Source organism: Bubalus bubalis, chromosome 6 (genome assembly GCF_019923935.1).
Source record: "Bubalus bubalis isolate 160015118507 breed Murrah chromosome 6, NDDB_SH_1, whole genome shotgun sequence".
Taxonomy (NCBI): domain Eukaryota; kingdom Metazoa; phylum Chordata; class Mammalia; order Artiodactyla; family Bovidae; genus Bubalus; species Bubalus bubalis.
Window position 1 is genome coordinate 68,835,350 of NC_059162.1, and position 22,674 is coordinate 68,858,023.

Sequence of the window (22,674 nt, forward strand, 5' to 3'; positions counted from 1 at the left end):
CCTGACTTTAGAATAATCACCTTTAGAGAAAAATAAGTTTCTTAAAATGTTAACAGGCCTCCTGGCCAGAAGATGATGTAATTCACCTGAACTTTTGCATATGATAAGTTTGAAAGCCTGGCTTCGATTAGGACCAGGAACTGCTGTCCTTGCATGACTCCACCCCTTCCCCCATTATCCTCTATGCACAACTTAAGGTATAAAAACTACTTTGGAAAATAAAGTGCGGGCCTTGTTCACCAAAACTTGGTCTCCCCATGTCGCTTGCTCTCTCAAATTCTGGCTGAGTCTCCATCTGGAGCGCAGAACCCGCCATGCTTACTAATTTTGCCTGGGCTTCTAAGATCCGACCGGGGAGGCCTCAGTGTCTCCTCTCCTTCGGGAGAACGGAAGGACGCCTGCGGCCTATGTAAGTGGTGCAAACTTCTTGTCTTGAAGTTTTATTGGTCTCCCACGTAAACCAAGCTACTCAGCCTCTTTTCTCCACTGAATTTTCCTACTGAGCTATCCTCATTCTATTACTCTTTATATCTCTAATTAATATCTAATTGAAGCTATTGTATCCTGATCCTCGCTGACGCCGTCCCCGCTTCAAATACCCTGGATCAGCCGGGGCTGGACCCCGGCAAAATAGTACTAAAATTGTTTGATTATTTGATAAGCAAGAAGACATGAGAAGTAACACAGATTAAAAGCATGAAATGGAACCCTGGAACTATGATTTCTAAATTGTGTGTTCTTGGACAAATTATTTATTCTAAGCTGCAGCTTCCTGGTCTTTAATGGAAATTGTAGTACAAACAAAAAAGAATGCACTGGCAGAATTACATAATACAGGCACTTGAATATTAGCTGTTTTTTTTCCTCTTAATTAACATAAATCCCAAAGCAGACAACAGATATTAATAGTAGCAGAGTCTAAAGAAAATCTACTCTTGGGACTTCCCTGGTGGTCCAGTGGCTAAGACTCCACATTTCCAGTGCAAGGGGCTGGAGTTCAATCCCTGGTCAGATAATTAGATTCTACATGCTGCAACTAAGACCTAGTGCAGCCAAATAAATTTTTATATATATATATATGCAAATCTATTCTTAAAACCCACCCTGACACTTCCACTTCACATTATCTTCTTGCTACCAAAGCAGAAATAAACCACTTTTTAATTTAAAAGACAGTTTTCAAATATTAAGTGAAAATGAATGGTTTTACATTGAACAAAACAAGTATAGTATTAAAACTACCTACCTCTATAAGCAGCTTTCCAAAAGTTTTTCTCTCCAGGGCATACTTGGTAGCTTCATCCAAAGCTCTCTGTGCTAGTCCCACAGCACCAGCTGCTACCTGACAGTACATTTTACAAAGCAGAAGTTCATGTTGTCTTTAAAACACACATATAATGGCTACTTGCCTAAAATCTAAGTTAAAGTTTGTGCAAAGAGAAGCTGACCTATACCTTAAGGCAATAAAGGGTGGGGGAAATGACAAGCATTTAAATTTATATTTTATATGAGTTAAAGGTTAATGGAAGGCATTTGTAAGGCACAGGATCATAGCCTAGAGATAAATCATTCTTTCTGTTTAACAGGGGAAAGCATCTCAGGGGAAATATTCCTAATGAGTAAGGCAAGAGGAATGAGTACACATCAGCAGGAATGATTAAATTAAGTGTGAAATGCTTCTTTGTAAATCTAACAACTGTAGTAATTTTGCTTTTACTAAAATAATTTCTGTAACAGCAAGAATGCTGAAGAATTCTTAGAATAAAAATCCCTCCATCTTTAATAAAAGCAGATATTTAAAAAGAAATAGAGACCAAGCAAACAACGTTAAAACAAAACTATTCAATATAATAAATGAAAACTCCTATAAAGGTTATTAAGTCATCTTACTTACTGGTGGTCTGGTTTTATCAAATGCTCCCATTGCAATTTTGAAACCAGCTCCCTCACCAATTAAAACATTTTCCTTAGGCACTCTCACATCTTCAAAGACAATTCCTCTTGTATCTGAACATCGCTGGCCCATATTTAATTCCTAATAAGGAAAACAATATGTAGTATGAAACATATTTTGAGCTAGCATAAATTCTTGCTTTAAGCACTCTTAAAGACTTTAAGATTTTCTGCAATTGCCTATTTATATGGAGGTGGACAAACTATGGCCTGCAATGCCTATTTTCTAAAAAACAGGACTACAATCACACCTATACATTTACATATTCTCTGTGGCTACTTTCTTGCTACGATGGCAGAACTGAGTACTTGTGACAGAGACCATGTGGCCCTCAAAATCTAAAATACTTATGTATGCTACATCTTTGAAATAAAAAGTTTGTGAAACTCTCATCTAAAACAATGTTTCACAAACTCTGAAACTGTTGACTACAAATTGTCACTTACCTGTCAATGACAAATGGCACTTGCTGAGAGCATCTGCCAGTGACTGAATAAGGGCAGTCGCCATTTGCCTCTGCAGAGATTGAACCCTGTGCTGCTGCAGCTGCTGACTTTCAACACCTCCTGAGGGAGTTCAGGGTGGAATGAGGCACTCTGTGCTCCGGGGAATCTGGCAGAACAGGCCTTTAGATGTTTGGTGTGTGCTAAGTTATTCAGTCATGTCCAACTCTTTGTGACCCCATGGACTGGACTATAGCCCGCCAGGCTCCTCTGCCCATGGGGATTCTCCAGGCAAGAATACAGGATTGGGTAGCCTATCCCTTTGCCGGGGTATCTTCCTGACCCAGGAATTGAACCCAGGTCTCCTGCATTGCAGGTGGATTCTTTACCAGCTGAGCTACCAGGGAAGCCCTGGTAAAGACCTACTAGTTCTTTAGATTGTTGGATATTTTCAGGAACTGATTTCATGATCCCACAGAGTCTCCTGGGAAACTTAACAGTCCTATTAAGACACTCCTCCTTCCGATTTCCCTCTGGTGGCTCAGACATTAAAGAATCTGCCTACAATATAGGAGACCTGGGTTTAATCCCTGAGTCAAGATCTCATGGAGAAGGGAATGGCTAGAAAATAACTAAATCCCTTCATGGTGACATTAGCTCCTCAGGACTAGCAGAAAACATTCTGTAAAGTAAGCACTTGATTGCACTGAACTCCCCCTTCACCAAAATCTTATATACTGACGTTCCCTGATTGCCTCTTTGGAGCTGTCTCTCAAAACTATCTCAGGTCCTGTCTCACGGGCTGCAGTCCTCATTTTGCCCCAAATAAAACTTAACTCACAACTCTCAAGTTCTTCATAATTTTTAGTCAACAAAACCAACAGTAGTTTAAAGTCTACATGTACATATTACCCACAAAGACAAATTTCATTGTATGTTTTAAGACTATCTTTTTACCACAAATGTCAGTAAAAGCATTTAACATAATTTGCTTTGGAACATTTAATTTTAGCTTAACTAATAGAGCTAGCAATGTACTGAGTAAAAGCAGAACTTCTATTAATATTTATCTCCATCTCTGAGAATTAGGTGTTCTGAGATAGAATTTACATATAGAAAAATTAACTCCTCTAACGTATACATTTTTAATAGTTTTGACAGATATATATGTACTATCACCACAATGAAGATATTTCAGCATGCCTAAAAGTTCCTTTGTACTCTCTTAGTCAATTCCCTTACTCTACTCCCAATCCCAAGAAATCACCAATCTGATTTCGTCCGTAAGTTTTTCCTTTTCCAGAATGTCATATAAATGGAATAAGGTGATCTTCTGTGTCTGACTTTTCACTTAGCAGAGTGCTTTTAAGATTCATCCATGTTGCTGCTGATCAGTATTTCAGAGTAGCATTCCCCTATATGGATATACCATATATCCTTTATCTGCTCACCAGCTGATGGACATCCCCCACTGCCCTGCCACTCGGAAGTTTTCAGCAATTATAAATAAAGCTGCTATAAACATAGGTCCTTGTTTTTATTTCTCTTGGATAAATATCTAGGAGTGCTGGGTATGTGGTAAGTGCATGTTTAACTTGATAAGAAATTGCCAGGGACATGAAAAAATACTTTTCATCACTAATTATTAGAGAAATAGCAATGTAAACTACAATGGGTACCTCACACTGGCCAGAATGGCCATTATTAAAAAGTCTACAAATAAACTGACACAGCCACTATGGAAAACGGTATGGAGATTCCTTAAAAAACTAGGAATAAAACCACTATATGACCCAGCAATCCCACTCCTAGGCATATACTCTGAGAAAACCAAAACTGAAAAAGACACATATATTCCATTGTTCATTGCAATGCTATTCACAATAGCTAGAACATGGAAGCAACCTAGATATCCATCAACAGATGAATGAATAAAGAAGTTGTGGTACATATACACAATGGAGTATTAGCCATAAAAAGGAACGCATTTGAGTCAATTCTAATGAGGTGGATGAACCTACAGCCTATTATACAGAGTGAAATAAGTCAGAAAGAGAAACATAAATACTGTATACTAATGCATATATACAGAATCTAGAAAAATGGTACTGAAGAATTCATTTGCAGGGCAGCAGTGGAGAAATACACATAGAGAATAGACTTATGGACATGAGGAGAGGGGAGCAGAGGGTGAGATGTATGCAGAGAGTAACATGGAAACTTACATTACCATATGAAAAATAGATAGTCAAGGGGAATTTGCTGTATGTCTCAGGAAACTCAAACAGGGGCTCTGTATCAACCTAGAGGGGTATGGGGGCGAGGTGGGGAGGGAGATGGGCAGGAGGTTCAAAAGGGAGGGGATATATGTATACCTACAGCTGATTCATGTTGAGGTTTGACAGAAAACAACAAAATTCGGTAAAGCAATTATCCTTCAATTAAAAAATAAATAAAAGTCTACAAATAATGCTGGAAAGGGTGTGGAGAAAAGGAACCCTCTCTCACACTGTTGGTGGGAATATAAATTGGTGCTACCACTATGGAAAGCAGTATGAAAGCAAAAATATTAGTCACTCGGTTGTGTCCAACTCTTTGCAACCCATAGCCCACAAGGCTCCTCTCTCTATCCATGGAATTCTCCAGGCAAGAATACTGGAGTGGGTAGCCATTCCCTTCTCCAGGGGATTTTCCAGACCCAGGGATTGAACCTGGGTCTTCTACATTGCAGGCAGATTCTTTACCATCTAAGCCACCAGGGAAGCCCAGAAAACAGTATGGAGGTTCTTCAAAAAAACAAAAATAGGGTTACCATATGATCCAACAATTCCACTCCTGGGCATATACCCAGACAAAACTATAATTTGAAAAGATACATGTACCCCTATGTTTCTAGTGGCACTATATACAATAGCTGAGACATGAACCCAACCTAAATGTCCATCGACAGATGAATGGATAAAGAAGATGTGGTATACATACACAATTGAATATTCCTCAGCCATAAAAAGAATGAAATAATGCCATTTGCAGTAACTTAGATGGTCCTAGAGATCATCCTACTAAGTGAAGTAAGTTAGAAAAAGAAAGGCAAATACAATATGATATCACCTATATGTGGAATCTTGGAGTAGGAAATAGCAACTCACTCCAGTATCCTTGCCTGGAAAATCTTACGGACAAAGGAGCCTGGCAGGCTATAGTCCATGGGGGTCACAAGAGTTGGACATGACTGAGCACATATGTGCAATCTAAAATACAAGACAAAGGAACATATCTACAAGACAGAAACAGACTCCCAGACACATAGAACAGACTTGTGGTTACCAAGGTGGGTGGTGAGGGAGGGAAGGACTGAGAGTTTGGGATTAGCAGATGTAAGCTAATATATCCAGAATGGATAAACAACAAGGTCCTACTATATAGCACAGGGAACTGTATTCAGTATCCTGTGATAAACCATAATGGAAAAGAATATGGAAAAAAAATATGTGTATATATATATATATATATATAACTGAATTACCCTTCTGTACAGCAGAAATTAACCCAACATTATAAATCAACTATACTTCAATGATATATATATATATGAAAAAAGAAATTACCAAGATAGTTATATCCCTTCAATGTTTTGTTTTAAAAATTTTCAAACCAACAGAAGAATTGCAAGAGGAGTAAAATGAATACCTATATACCTTTGCCTAGATTCACCAATTTTGGCACATTTGCTTTATGTGTGCTTTGTGTGTGTGTATAAATATTAGCTATTAGCATTATTTGTTGAATTATTTGAGAGCAAGTTGTAGATACCATGACCCTTCTTAAGAAAAAAATATAATCTGGTTTTTAATAAGCAGCATGAGAAGCAGGAGCAATGAGAATACAAACTGTAAACATAAAGAATTGTATATGTATACAAACTGTATACAATTTGGCCACTCTTTCAAATGACTTGAAACGACTATTCTCAACTTAAAAATCTTCAGGAAGGATTATTTTACCCGATAACATCAAATGCAGATTTATTTTTATTGCAACTTAATACAAACAAAATGTTTTCAATAAAGGAAACTGAAATTAGTAATTTTGAAATTTATAGTTAAAACAATATTGGAGGCCTTAATCACTCTAAGTACACACTTACCTTTCTTCCAATCTGTATTCCTGGGCTGTCTGCTTCCACAATAAAGCCAGTAAAGGCTTTACTAGTAGGAGCCTTAGGATCCAGATCAGAACGAGCCAATAAAAAATACCTAATAAACATGATGATAAAGGTAACGGTATCAGCAGATAACAACATACAACATATGATCACTCCCATCTTAGTTAATCCTCCCAACAATCCCAATTATTATTACTCCCATTTTATAGAAGAAATGAAGCTTCAGAGATTTAAAAGCTTGCCCAGGTCATAATCTTATGATGTGGCAGAGCTAGTATTTCAACCCACATCTACTTCTTTCCCAGAAAGATTTAAAAATGCAACATGAGGAGAAAAGGCAAAAACATCCAAATATCCATGTAACCCATGTTCTAAATAGCCTGGAATAGGAGAATTTTTTTTAAATTCCTTTAACAACAAATTTATTTTCTGTGCTTAAAACTAATAAACTATCACTCATTCTATAGTTTTACTTAATAGTTTAAAAAAATAGTAAAAACTTTTTCCAGTTTCACATTTTACCTAATTTGTCTTATTACATGATGAGTTGTACTTAATGAATTCTTACAGTTGTGAAAGTTTCTAATTGCATTATTGGATTTCTCTCACTTGTTACATTGTAATCATTTCTTCACTTTTTTATTACTTGATGATATTATGATAACTCAAAAATACACTCGTAAAGTGATGGACATATTTAAAACAGACAGTAAACTCACTCTCAGGAATAATGCTTTTCTTGCCAAAAAATAATGCTGAAAGAGCATATATATATATATATATATATAATCAGAATTTTTGCAGACAAGGAAAGATAGTCCATTTTTAGTTCATTATTCCAATCAGCAGAGAGTCCTTCCTCTATAAGTTTCTATTTATATACTTGTAATGATGAGTAAATACATTTTTCCCATGACATCTTACATATTGGATAGAACCACTATCGAAATGCTTGTCCTTATGCTGAGCTATACTCTACATTTGTCTCACTTTCACCCATTTATTCTAAACTGGCTTTCTGAAGCAAATGTATGAACCTAGTCTTCTTTGTATGAGACATTATTTCAAAAATTTTTAAATTCTTCCAATACAAATCTAATTCCTTTATTCTTTACAGGACATGTTTTCCACCTTCACCCTAATGAAGAACATTTACTAGCTTTTGAATTTATTCCATTTTGTCAATGCCTGTCTTAAAAAGTGTTTCCTAGTACTGCTGCCATTTTTTCCTGTTTGTTTGATGCTATACTTCAGCAAGAAACTACATTCACTTTTTAAAGGCAGATACATCAGACGGTTGATTCCTATTGATCCTTTTCTCATATTTTTTTTCACAAAAAGTGCTATCAAATATGTTTTCCTTCAACATTTTATATTTATACAAGTGATTTTATAACACTTTGTTGAACTTCATGTCACTATTTTTGAACTTACATATTTGGGCCTTTTAGATTTTATTAAAGTAAAATTCTGTCCACTCTAAAAGATAATGCTTATTGCTCAGGATTAGAGAAATGTGCTATACCAGTGGCTTTCCTTTTTCCCTCAGTCTTAGGGGAATGGTTCCAAGGAGGTTCTGGTGCAGAGTATGGAGAGTAGGTGTAGTGAGCCAAGTAGATGGAGCTCTAGCTTTCCTAATTAGATTCACTCAGAGCAGGTGGTTTTGTTTTATTTTACAAATTAAACTTCTGAGATGATTTGAAGAAATAGCTCAGGACTTAGAACTTTTGAAAATTACTCAATTATTTATAATATTTTATGGACCATCCAGTTCCATGAATAAAACTGATCTTAACTGTGGTGATTTAATAACAAAGGAAAGGAGAGAGGGGTAGATTCTGAATATGAAGTAATGAACAAACAATGTACAGAGATGTTTTAAACAACATACCAATTAGCTTTTCCTCCATTGGTGATCCACATCTTCTGACCATTAATAATATACTCATCTCCTTTCTTTTCTGCTTTGGTTTTTATACCAGCTACATCAGAGCCTGCTACAGGTTCCGTTACACAATAGGCCTTGAATATATGGGAAAAAGGAAATAAATAAATGTTAATTATTAAATTATGAACATTTAGAACCAGAAAGGTATCTTATTTTTTGTCAATAATTTTAAATATTTTAAAATATGTAAAAATAAAATGGTCTTACAGAAGCAAACTGTTTAAATGTAAAAACATTATATAACAATAATGTATCCTGCCTGAGGACAGTCTCTGGATTAAACCTTCTGGCTAATTCTGTTATCTTAAAATGTAAATTATGGGAGTAGGTCTGGTGAGGTCTTTACAACCTCTAGACATTCTTTGGATTCACTGGAGAGTATATAACTTCATTGCTAACACTAACAAGGGGGTATTCTTTCTGCCCCCTTCTGATGCCTATGTCAGAAGCTTTCTCTATCGCCTTTATACTTTAATAAAACTTTATTACACACACACACAAAAACTAGATGTAGGATACCAATTATTGTTGTTCAGTTGCTAAGTCATGTCCAACTGTTTGCGACCCATGAACTGCAGCACACTAGGTTTCCCTGTCCTTCACTATGAAGAATACCAATAATCTATGTCAAAAATTAAAATGTTAGGTATCTTCAACCAAGTTAAATTCAATTTCACATGAACTCATTCATTCAAACATGTACTGAGTAGTATCTACTATTTACCAGATTATAAAGGAGGAGATGAAAATATCTTGTCTTCAAAATTTTTACAATATAACAATAGAGATGAATACTATAGAATACTGTAATTACATATCTAAGTCTTATAGTCATACATAAAGGGCTTAAAATACTACGTTTAGTTTTAGGGTATCCAGAAAGCTTCCAGAGGTGATGCTTAAATTAAGTCTCAAAAAATGAAAAGGAATACTTAGAGGATAATCAGATTCTATAACATGTATACAGATTCTATAGCATGTAAAGGAATGGTAGAAAATTAATCTGGGAAGAAAGGAAGGGAACAGATGACAAAAAACACTTTTATTATACTAAGTTAAATTTTTATCTGGTAGAAAAAACAGGAGCCTCTTAAGGCTCTTCAACAGAGGTGTGACAAGATGTAAACAGTAATGGATAAAGGGATAAGTTCAGTTCAGTTCAGTCGCTCAGTTGTGTCTGACTCTTTGCCACCCCATGGACTGCAGCACACCAGGCCTCACTGTCCATCACCAACTCCTGGAGTCTAGCCAAACTCATGTCCATTGAGTCAGTGATTCCACCAATCATCTCATCCTCTGTCATCCCCTTTTCCTCCTACCTTCAATCTTTCCCTGCATCAGGATCTTTTCAAATGAGTCAGCTCTTCGTATCAGAGGGCCAAAGTACTGGAGTTTCAGCTTCAGCATCAGTCCTTCCAATGAATATTCAGGACTGATCTCCTTTAGGAGGGACTGGTTGGATCTCCTTACAGTCCAAGGGACTCTCAAGAGTCTTCTCCAACACCACAGTTCAAAAGCATCAATTCTTCGGTGCTCAGCTTTCTTTACAGTCCACCTCTCACATTCATACATGGATGTATGGACTATTGGAAAAACCATAGCCTTGACTAGACAGACCCTTTGTTGGGAAAGGAATGTCTCTGCTTTTTAATATGCTACCTAGGTTGGTCATAATTTTTCATTCAAGGAGCAAGCATCTTTTAATTTCATGGCCTCAATCACCATCTGCAGTGATTTTGGAACCCAAAAAAATAAAGTGTGACACTGTTTGCACTGTTTCCCCATCTATTTCCCATGATGTGATGGACCAGATGCCATGACCTTAGTTTTCTGAATGTTGAGCTTTAACTCAACTTTTTCACTCTCCTCTTTCACTTTCATCAAGAGGCTCTTTAGCTCTTCTTCACTTTCTGCCATAAGGGTGGTATCATCTGCATATCTGAGATGATTGATATTTCTCCCGGCAATCTTGATTCCAGCTTGTGCTTCATCCAGCCCAATGTTTCTCATGACATACTCTGCATATAAGTTAAATAAGCAGGGTGACAATATACACCCTTGATGTACTCCTTTTCCTATTTGGAACCCGTCTGTTTTTCCACATCCAGTTCTAACTGTTTCTTCCTGACCTGCATACAGATTTCTCAAGAGGCAGGGATGGTGGAAGGCATACAGATTTCCTAAGAGGATAAAGGGATGGTGAAGGGTGAACAATGGGTTGCTGAAGTTCATTCACGTTTATTAGGTGACAGAACTGTGAATAAAAGGCCTAAAGACACAAGTTCCTCACCCTTAAGGTACTTAGTCCAAAGAGAGAAACCTTAACAGTTCATTTTAATTCAAAGTAGTAAGGGACCATAAGGACATTAGAAATGACTACTTAGACCTATAGAAGGGTGGTAGGTGAGTGATAAGGAGGGTAAAAAGAATACTTTTGGAGGAGATACAATAAATACTCATTGGAGGAGATAAGTCTTGAAGGACAAATAAATGAGGCAAGCAGATCTAGGCACAGAAGAATGAAATAGCATTGTGCAGGGCAAAGTACCAGCAGTTCAGGTGTCGTTCAGTCAGTAAGTCACGTACGACTCTCTGCAACCCCATGGATTGTGCACGCCAGGCTTCCCTGTCCTTCAATATCTCCCGGAGTTTGCTCAAATTCATGTCCACTGAGTAGGTGATGCTATATCTAACCATCTCACCCTCTGTAACCCCCTTCTCTTTTTGCTTCAGTCTTTCCCAGCATCACGGTCTTTTCCAATGAGTCAGCTTTTGGAATCAGGAAGCCAAAGTATTGGTACTACAGCTTAAGCATCAGACCTTCCAATGAATATTCAAGGCTCATTTCCTTTAGGACTGACTGGTTTGATCTCCCTGTAGTCCAAAGGACTCGTAAGAGTCTTCTCTAGCACCACAATTTGAAGGCATCAATGTATTTATTTTTTTTATCAATTATTTAAGTCTTGCCAGAAAGAATGTCTAAGAGATAAGTCCATGTAGGAAGGTAAAGATCAGATCTAAACATAGATCATACAGATCATAGCATTAGCACTGTTGATTGATATAAAACTTACTCTTGACTTAAATTACCAAATCAGTCTCTCCATTGGTGCTAAGGTTTGGTATACTCACCGAATAGCCTATTAAGTCTCCAGTTCCAGGCTTCACCTCTCCCCTGACCTTTACCTTATCGCATGGATTTATCTATTAGACATTCTTCTTGGTAATAAATACCTTAAGCAAAATGTGTCCCAAACAAAATTATTTCCTGTCCACTCTTCACTGCTTCTTTCTAGATTATCTAAAAGTGGCACTAGTGGTAAATAATTCACTGGCCAATGCAAGTCATGCTAGGGATGTGGGTTCAATCCCTGGGTTGGGAAGATCCCCTGGAGTAGGGAATGGCAACTCACTCCAGTATTCTTGCTTGGAAAATCCCATGGACAGAGGAGCCTGGAGGCTATAATCTATGGGGTCACAAAAAGTCAGACGTGACTGACCACGGTATCTAAAATGAGAGTGATGAAACCATTCTACTCTGTACTTATCACACCATGTTAGAGTACTATATTTAACACTACGATATTTTTGAGTCACCTTTAATAAGGTGATGGGACTTTATTGTGAAAAAAAGATGAAAAAAATTGGCTCTAATTAGCTTAGAAAAGATAAGATCACATGATAGCCATAATCAAATATCTGAAGCGTTATATAGGCAAGGGAAAGAATTTGAATTGATAGGAGAAAACTACTATGAAATTATTCAAACTTACTGAACACCTATAATGGTATCAGGCGGTGAAATGATAAAAAGAAATGACACAATCCTTTTCCTCAGGAGCATATAATCTAGAAAAGCTTTCTAATGGTCAGAGATACTCCTAAATGCAGCTGCTTCAGGAGCCTGTGACTCCCAGATATGAAAACATGAGCTAGATGGCCTTTTCACAGATATGTGATAGAGCAAATTCAGATGACACATAAAGTTAACTAGATTACTCTTCTATCCGGAGATTCAAAGATGTTTTCAGCATCATTACAACAACAAAAAAGTATTATACAAATGAACCGTTCAGAAAAAATAACGCTTTAAAATACCAAAATTTTAAGTATTGATAACTTTGGGAATTTTTCACTTGAAATGCGCTCTTAGACATTCCTCCGGTTTATAACGTATAGTTTTTAGAGCTTATAAAGTGTATGGGTTTGTGTGTTTCTATACAAAATGGATGGTTTTTGTCTTATTTGATTGCCACAGAGTAATTTTATGTTTTTTTCGGCAGAAGCCACTTTTGCTTCCATTGCAACTTGTCTTCACTACCACACTGTAAGTCAAGAAAATTAATATTTATTTTTATATAAATATAATAAAATAATATTCTTAAAATAATATTAAAAGATTGTCTTAAAAGATATTAATTTAATATTCTTAAAGATATTAATAGTCTTAAAATAATATATTAAAATATTAAGAGAATATATTACAATAATATTCCTTTATTCATAATTATTTATGAAGAATTTATGTTGCATAATTGTATAAATCCTATGATACAATAACACAAATATAATAATACAATTTGGGTAAGGATCTGAGGGTCTACCAGTCTGTTGTGAGCAGGAGCCCAGTTTTATTCACTGTTTTATTCTAAGTCCACCTGGTACACAGTATTCAAAAAATTAGAAGAATGAGAATAACATTACAAGCTTATTAGTGATGACGCCACCACCTTATTTTTGTAGAGTTTACTAAGCAATTTTGCATTGTTCTCTATTAAATTACTAACTTTTTTGGTCTTACACTCTAAAGGGACTGGAGGTAGTTTATATAATACATGTTTTTTTAAAAAATCACACTAAAGTAAAAGTAAACTAGAAGAATAACATACTACAACACATGCTTTGAGGTTCAGATAATTACTAACAGAGGACTATAAAACTGACTCTATGCTTCCTACTTACCAAAACAAAAAAATACTACCTGTAAGTGTAAACTGGCATATAGCAAGGAATTCAGATATTAAGTGAATGGATGGATGAATGAATGGCAGTTAAAGAGAAACAGTTTCCCCTGGTATTAGGTATGAAAGAAATTTCTCTATTATATTGCAAAAGGGACACTATGTGAAGATATTATTATAAAAACATAAGTACTTTATCTTACTGTATCCTTCTAAGATGTTATATGCCCTATTTTCAGAAGAGATTTTGAAGCTAAGTAACTATATAAGATCCTACTGCTACTACATTGCTTGAAGCCAGGTCTTGGGACCTCAACTTCAGCATTGCTTCAGTTACATTTCAGCTGTTAATACTTCCCAGTTCCACTGGAAATGTATGGTTTTGTGACAAGAGTTCTCTTTACCACTGCTAGGTTTTTTCAGACACTTCAAAGTTCTTAGACCATGTTTGGACAAATAAGTTTATTGAAGGTCTTGCCTATGACAAGCTTGTTCCAACAGTCTAATACTTGTTTCTAGTCATCTAATACTGTATATATTTAGGTATATGCTGTCTAAAAAATTTAACCCAATTTTTAAAAAAGAAAATTGTGGTTTCTTATTATTTTAATATATATATACAATAACACAATTAGTTGATTTTTGGAAAATTTTTCTGTACTAAGTGGTATTGAGAAATAATTATACAGCTCCTTTCTCTGTGATAACCTAGAGGGGTGGGATGGAGGGAGTAGGAGGAAGGTCTAAGAGGAGGGGATATATGTGTTGTGTACATATAGCTGATATACTTTATTATACAGCAGAAACTAACACAACACTGTAAAGCAATTATACTCCAATTAAAAAAATAATTATAGTGTTACCCTTATTTATTTCTGTTCTCATATCCTCAACAAGAGTATAACTGATCGCACGATCTGGCAAGAGATTAAATCTTACAAATATGTACCAACCCTGTAAAGTTAAAGCCAAAGACTTATCTTTTTCTGTATAAATTTTTACCATGACATTATTTTTAAAAGCAACAATCTAAGGAATTTAAATATTCAATAATATGGACTAGTGAAATAATTTATAGTACATCAATTAGATAGCATATTATGTAGTAATAAATATCATAGTATTTAAAAAGTAGAACATAAAAATGCTTATTATATTAAAAAGGATATAAAACTGCACATATAACCATAACTGTGAAAAATACATGTGTGTATTAAAAAATCAAATAGAGTATACAATAATACAGTAAGACAGTTATACCAGTTAACTTCATATCTGAGGGATTACAGACATTTTTGTTCCTCTTCATATCTTTCTAAATCTTCTATGTCATTTTTATAATCAGAAAAAAACTTAAATATTAATTTCTAGTAAGTTTAAACAAAACACAATAGTACTATAATTTTATAAATGTTATTGGGCATTAACTGAAACTTAGTATAAATTAAGCAATACTTTGAATTAATACACCTATTGATTATTTTCATTTTCACCCTTGGCTTCATATTTGAGTATATCAATTGCACTAGATACATATTTGAGTATATATTATGAGCTAGAAGAGAGAAAATGTACAGCAAACCGTTATTAATTCAGAGATCAGAATACTTTAGGGACTAGAATGAATATATTTTTACATATATTAAATGTATGAATAACAAACAAAACTGTCCAAGAAATGTTTAAAATATTTAAACTACTTTTAAAAGACTTTAATATTTTAGAAATACCTATTTATAACTAATAAGATAATTACAAATACTCTTATCAGTGCATTAAGTTCTTCTAACCATCTCTCTATGCTACAATTTTTTAGCTTGTTTCTAACATTTTATACATTACAAGAAAAGAACTTGGATTTTTCACACAATTCTTAGAGAATATTGAGATTTAGCCTTCTAAGAAACTTTCATTTGTTGAAACAAATTGACAATTAAGTAGGAAATACATATAAATGTCTTTTATTAGTTTGCCTGAAATTTAGGCCCTGAAATAAATTTAAAACATTTATTTTCAAATATTACTTTCTACTCTTTCAGACTGATTCTCACAAGTAGCTCAAAACTAATAACCATTTACTGTTTCAGTATCACAATCAGACCTTAGACTGAAATGTTTGACTAATACCCAAAAGAGAAAGAAAAAATCCTTATGTAAAGTCACTTTCAAAATAAAAATTCAGTATGCATGTGTGTAAAATGTATGAAAATCTCTTTTTTAAAAAAATCCAATTTAAAAATTAGTTGAGTAACTCTCAGAAAATTAAATAAAATCTATAACTCTCCTCCTGAAGTCAGTCATCCAACAGTTATCTTTTCAGTCATATTAATTTCTTATTAGTTCAATAAACTATTAGTTCAAACACCTAGAATTATATACTTGATCTGAACTTCCTGACACACAACCACTCAGTTCAAGAGCTCCAGAGTGCTCCATTAAGTAGATATTTCTTGCCTGGAAATAAGTTAGAGGATTCTTACGATACTTTTCTGGCATCCTAGAAACATCATAAGTAGGTTTCTTTTTTCTGGAAACAGGCAAGAGAATAATTTTATGAAACTTTTTGGCATCCCAGAAAACACTACTGTACTTAAATATGTTGCTTTTGTCTTAATGTGTTATATGGCCCAATGTATACATACAGACTGAAAAGGAAAAAGAGCATGCTTATTCCTTTCTTCTTCTATTTTTATTCCTTTCTTAAATGTGAAATAAAGTAGCTGCTGCATATACTCACACACATTAATGGCTCCTCAGTCATTCTCCCCAAATATTTCTTTTGTTGTTGATCATTTCCAGCAATAATAACAGGCATTTGCTGTCAACCAAAGGAAAGTGACATTAAAAAAGCAAGATATTTTAAAGTATAAATCTGTTAATCCAAGTATGCACATAAAACTAAGTTATATAGGACTTGTTGGTAACGTAATATGTAAACATCTACTGTAGTAAAATGCACAGATAAATAATTAAATTTATAATAAATGACATGGTACATATGATCAGGTCTCCTAAGACTTATTCACTAAACTTCAGCACTGCCAGCAGTGGCAGCAAGTCATCCCAATCTTTTTCCTGAATGACCTCATCTAGGAATTGCCACTGAAGCCACAGCCAAAGTGTACAGTTTCCCCAGAAGGACAGGCAGGACTCCAAGTACTAATGACAACATGGTCAGAACAATCAACTCATGGAGTAAAAATCCAGGCTTCTTTGCAGAACCTTGTGTTGTTTTTTTTTTAAGAAGAAAACTGTGTTCTGCCAACTAACCTAACCTAGCAGGGCTTTTTCATTAACAACAGCTCAGTTAGCCAATTAATTTTCTAAATAACTTACCCCTAGAGAATTTGCTTCAATAGCAGTCTGAACCCCTGTACATCCATAAGCCAATTCTTCAGAAATTAAACAGCTATCAAAAGTTCCAAGTCCAAGACCTCCTACAATATCAAAATGTTTTAAGAGCCCATTGTAATACATAGCATATCTCAACAGAAATAAAGGCAAATTATTTAAATGACTTGCAATATAACAATTAGGTTAACTTAATCTTAAAAGTAAATTTACAAATACAATATCTATAACATAAGAAACTAAAAGATTTTGGGCCAATACAGTAACAAAGTATACTTTGTTATAGAAAGCTAAAATTAGTTTTAAAATTTCAAAAAGCTCTCTTACTATTTGTAATGTGGACCTGTCTTCCTGCTTCACCTTGATTTTGCAAACATTTGATTCAACTTTGCTAAAAGTTTGACCCTTTGAGGAAAGGAGTGAAAGGAAGTCTCAATTAAATGTAAAATTGAAAGTAGAATTTAAAAGCAACAACTCAACCAACCTAGACAGAGAAGTTAACAAGGATTAAGTTAACATTGTGATTTAATCACTAGGTCTACTTGGACTCTTACGAACCCATGGGGTGTAGCCTGCCAGGTTTCTCTGTCCATGGAATTCTCCAGGCAAGAATATTTGAGTGGTTTGTATTTCCTTCTCCAGGGATGTTCCTGACCCAGGGATTGAACTTGAGTCTCCAGCATTCCAGGCAGATTCTTTACTATCTGAGCTACCAGGGAAACCCCACTTTGGAACCAATTACAAAGAAGGAAGAATGCCTCTGATTGTTGAGTACAAGGCTTCTAAAAGCTGGCAAACATTGAAGTCTATACAGGGGCTGCTGCTGCTGCTGCTAAGTCGCTTCAGTGGTGTCCGATTCTGTGCGACCCCATAGACAGCAGCCCACCAGGCTCCGCCGTCCCTGGGATCCTCCAGGCAAGAACACTGCAGTGGGTTGCCATTTCCTTCTCCAATGAAAGTGAAAAGTGAAAGTGAAGTTGCTCAGTCATGTCCAACTCTTCGCAACCCCATGGACTGCAGCCCACAGGCTCCTCTGTCCACGGGATTTTCCAGGCAAGAGTACTGGAGTGGGTTGCCATTGCCTTCTCCACTATACAGGGGCACATAGGTACAAAACCATTTAATGGTGACAAATATTTGAAAGAATGACTGAACAGAGTTTTAGAGTTTTCTTGTTCATGTGCATGCTAGGATTAAAAATGTAAAGAAAGCTTACCACAACTTTCTGGAATGTGTGTATTCATTAAACCAAGCTCCCAGGCTCTTTTAATTAATGGGACAGGGTACTGAAAGAAATATAATAATAATAGAGAAAATAAGTTATATTTAAAATCTACTTATATTTAAAATCTTGTAAAATTTGTCAAAGACTTTCACTCCTTAAAGTGCATATACCTACCTCGCCAGTTTTATCATATTCTGCAGCAACTGGAATTATTTCCTCCCTGGCAAATTTACGAGCAGTAGCTTGAAATTCTTTCTGTTGTTCAGTGAATTCTAAGGGAAAGTTATTTTTAAAATATTTAAATAGGACAATGAGTTGAGAAAATGAAGTTAGTATGTAGATATTTATAATTATAACGGAGACTTTCACCTTTGATAGCCAGAAAGTTACAACGCAATGTGCTTTCAGACTACTCAAGATTTCACTGTACCGTATAATTAAATCTATGTCAATATTAATGCCAAAAAGGTAGGTAAGATTTCTCACTTTTACAAATGAGTAACAGATACAAACAAGTTTTTCTCTTCCCAGTACTAAAGTAAAAACAATTTTTCTTACTTATTCTTAACTCCGAAGCAGAATCATCATGAAAGAAAGTGAAAGTGAAGTAGCTCAGTCATGTCTGACTTTTTGCAACCCCATGGACTGTAGCCTACCAGGCTCCTCCCTCCATGGGATATTCCAGGTAAGAATACTGGAGTGGGTTGCCACTTCCTTCTCCAGGGGATCTTCCCAACCCAGGGATCGAACCCTGGTCTCCCACATTGCAGGCAGATGCTTTAACCTCTGAGCCACCAGGGAAGCCCAAAGATCATCATATGTTTACTAATACTGAAATGAAACTAAAATGTAAGACATATCCTGACCTCAAGAATCAATCTAATTAGGGAGGTAAGACATGACCAGTGACCATACACCAATAAAACTTGTACAAAATATCATATAAGAATACCATAACTCAATCTTACTTCTTTAAACTCAGGTAACTTAAGTTTATAAAGATTTTCCAGTTAAGAGTACTGGAGTGGGCTGCCATTGCCTTCTCCGAAGGAGCCCAAAGCAACTGACAAAAGTGGTGGGAAGGCTTCTTAAATTAAAGAAAGAAATAGGGTGGCTGGACCAAGCACAGAAGCCAATTACTACTAATTTTTGCAATTCTGCACTAACATGCAGTTTTATTATAGTTGCATCCAAGGATTAAAGGATAGGCAAAATTTAAGAGCGATATATGATGTTTTACGCAAGAAGAATGAAAGAAAAGGCAGAAAGGTAAGAATGAAAAATAATAATTTTAGGACTACACCAATAACTTGTATAGGGATGTGTGAAATAAAATATAAAAGACATTAGAAATTTGGTATTCAATAGCCTAAGATCAAATCTCTCATTTTATAGATAAAATGCAGAGTTCCAGAGAATATCAAGAAGAGATAAGAAAGCCTTCTTAAATGAACAATGAAAAGTAGAGAAAAACAATAAAATAGGAAAGACTAGAGATCTCTTCAATAAAACTGGATATACTGAGGGAACATTTCATGCAAGGATGGGCATGATAAAGGACAAAAATGGTAAAATGGTAAACAGAAGCAGAAAAGGTGGTAAGAATACACAGAAGAACTATACCAAAAAGGTCTTAATGACCTAGATAACCACAATGGTATGGTCACTCACCTAGAGTCAGATATCCTAGAGTGTGAAGTCAAGCAGGGCTTAGGAAGTATCACCACCAACAAAGCTAGTTGAGGTGATGGAATTCCAGCTGAGCTATTTCAAATCCTAAAAAATGATGCTGTTAAAGTGCTGTACTCAATATGTTAACAAAATTTGGAAAATTCAGCAGTGGCCACAGGACTGGAAAAGGTCAGTTTTCATTCCAATCCCAAAGAAGGGCAATGTTCAAACTACTATATGATTGCATTCATTCTGCATCCTAGTAAAGTTATGCTCAAAATCCTTTAAGCTAGGCTTCAGCAGTATATGAACTGAGAACTTCCAGATACTCAAGCTGGATTTAGAAAAAGCAGAGGAACCAGAGATCAAAGTGCCAACATTCGTTGGATCATAGAGAAAGCAAGGGAATTCCAAAAAATATCTACTTCTGCTTTGTTGACTACACAAACGTCTTTGACTGTGTGGATCTCAACATACTGTGGAAAATTCTTAAAGAGATAGGAATACCAGACTACCTTACCTATCCCCTGAGAAACCTGTATGCAGGTCAAGAAGCAATAGTTAAAACCTTACATGAAACAATGAACTGGTTCCAAATTGAGAAAGGAGTACATCAAGGCTATATATTGTCACTGTGTTTATTTAATTTATATGCAGGGTACATCACGTGAAATACTGGACTGAAATACTGGCTGGATGAATCCTAAATTGTAATCAAGATCACTGGGAGAAATATCAACAACCTCAGATATGCAGATGATACCACTCTAATGGTAGAAAGCGAAGAGGAACTAAGGAGTCTCTTGATGAGGGTGAAAGAGGAGAGTGAAAAGGCTGGTTTAAAATTCAGCTTTCAAAAAATGAAGATCATGGCATCCAGTCCTCCAGTCCCATCACTTAATGGCAAATAGAAGGGGAAAAAGTAGAAGCAGTAACAGATTTTTTTTTTTCCCTTGGATTCCACTGCTGATGGTGACTACAGCCATGAAATTAAAAGATGCTTGCTCCTTGGAAGGAAAGCTATGACAAATCTAGGCAGCATATTAAAAAGCAAAGACACTACTTTGCCCAATAAAGGTCCATCTAGTCAAAGCTATGGTTTTTCCAGTAGTCATATATGGATGTGAGAGTTGGATCATACAGAAGGCTGAGCGCTGGAGAATTGATGCTTTTGAATTATGCTGGAGAAAATTCTTGAAGAGTCCCTTGGTGACCAAGGAGATCAAGCCAGTCAATCCTAAAGGAAATCAGCCCTGAATGCCCATGGACAGACTAATGCTGAAGATTCAATACTTCGGCCACTTGATGCAAAGAGCTGACTCACTGGGAAAGACCTGGATGCTGGGAAAGATTGAAGGCGAAAGAAGAGTACAGCAGAGGATGAAATGGTTAGATAGCATTACCAACTCAATGCACAGGAATTCGAGCAAACTCTGGGAGAGAGTGAAGGACAGGGAAGCCTGGCGTCCTGCAGTCCATGGGGTCAAAAAGAGTCAGACACAATTTAGCGACTGCACAACAACACATACAAGATTGTGCGTGGCAAAGAAGTAGGGAAGGCTGGGATCTATTATGTATTGTTTGAGAACGTACTTTGATCCCATCACTATATGTTAGGATTTTATGTATGTCATATAATTTAATCGTCAAATAAATCTTGTGTTACAGATAGGTGCAACTGGTCACAGGTGTTATCAATATTCCTTTACTTGACCTCCACAATCTCCCTCCGAAACACTTATATCTCATCCTCTGTCACTCACCAAATCACCACAGATTCCTACTACTAGTCTCTTACTATTGGGTATGAATCTGTATGTGACAAACTGAAACTAAACAGCAATGATACCAAACCTATGTTAATATCTCAATAAGAAAATAAGAAGATACAGTGTCCCAAACTGCTATCCTCACCTTGCTTTGAAATTTTCACTTCTGTTAAAAAAAACTTTATATGGATGCTAACAATCTCAAAAAATAAAAACTAAAAATGTTAACCCTAGGGAGTTTTGAGTTTGCTATTTCTTTCAGGGTATGACTTGTATCTCAGCTGCCTTTTAACTTTTTCTGAGACCAAGTGGATTGAGAAAATCGGTTTTTAAACTAGAGAAATGGTAATACTTCTGAAGCAAGAAGCACTCTAGGGGGCAAAGGATGCTGAAGAAAGGTGTTATTATTTCAAATTCTTTGTCTGGTTTTCATTTTCGAAAGAAAAGGGGAAAGCAAATGTTATTCTGTTTTCCCCCAACACCACATGGATCCCCAATCCCAAGACTAAGAACCATATTTAGCACCAAACTGCTGTTCCATATATGATAGCCAAACTAGACTCTGGCTTATTAGTAGATACCTAGCAATGTGTATGTAATAGTGTTTAAAAAGTATTTGTTGTATTCATTTCTAAGTTGAAGACTATTCACATGGAACAGTGGATCTGTTATTTATGAAGATATTAAGAAGAGGTGGCAAGAATATACAGAAGAACTGTACAAAAAAGAGCTTCACAACCCAGATAATCACGATGGTGTAATCACTCACCTAGAGCCAGACATCCTGGAACGTGAAGTCAAGTGGGCCTTAGAAAGCATCACTACAAACAAAGCTAGTGGAGGTGATGGAATTCCAGTTGAGCTCTTTCAAATCCTGAAAGATGATGCTGTGAAAGTGCTGCACTCAATATGCCAGCAAATTTGGAAAACTCAGCAGTGGCCACAGACTGGAAAAGGTCAGTTTTCATTCCAATCCCAAAAAAAGGCAATGCCAAAGAATGCTCAAACTACTGCACAATTGCACTCATCTCACACAGTAGTAAAGTAATGCTCAAAATTCTGCAAGCCAGGCTTCAGCAGTACGTGAACCATGAACTTCCAGATGTTCACGCTGGTTTTAGAAAAGACAGAGGAACCAGAGATCAAATTGCCAACATCCGCTGGATCATCGAAAAACCAAGAGAGTT

The 22,674-nt window shown here is 35.8% G+C and overlaps 1 protein-coding gene across 4 annotated transcripts in view; it reads right to left on the minus strand.

Annotated features, from left to right (window-relative positions):
- ACADM (acyl-CoA dehydrogenase medium chain) overlaps positions 1-22,674 on the minus strand; it is a 35,583-nt gene that overhangs the window by 7,780 nt on the left and 5,129 nt on the right. For 3 of the 4 annotated variants that reach the window (XM_006060234.4, XM_044944835.2, XM_025288437.3), the window contains 8 exons: positions 18,222-18,319; positions 18,039-18,108; positions 16,808-16,908; positions 16,209-16,289; positions 8,454-8,584; positions 6,545-6,653; positions 1,895-2,035; positions 1,247-1,342 (listed from right to left, as the gene is read on the minus strand). In XM_006060234.4, the coding sequence (XP_006060296.1) occupies positions 1,247-1,342; positions 1,895-2,035; positions 6,545-6,653; positions 8,454-8,584; positions 16,209-16,289; positions 16,808-16,908; positions 18,039-18,108; positions 18,222-18,319 (827 nt within the window). Of the gene's footprint in view, positions 1-1,246; positions 1,343-1,894; positions 2,036-6,544; positions 6,654-8,453; positions 8,585-16,208; positions 16,290-16,807; positions 16,909-17,149; positions 17,228-18,038; positions 18,109-18,221; positions 18,320-22,674 lie in introns of those variants that run through there. The other variant, XM_025288438.3, reaches the window with a different exon arrangement.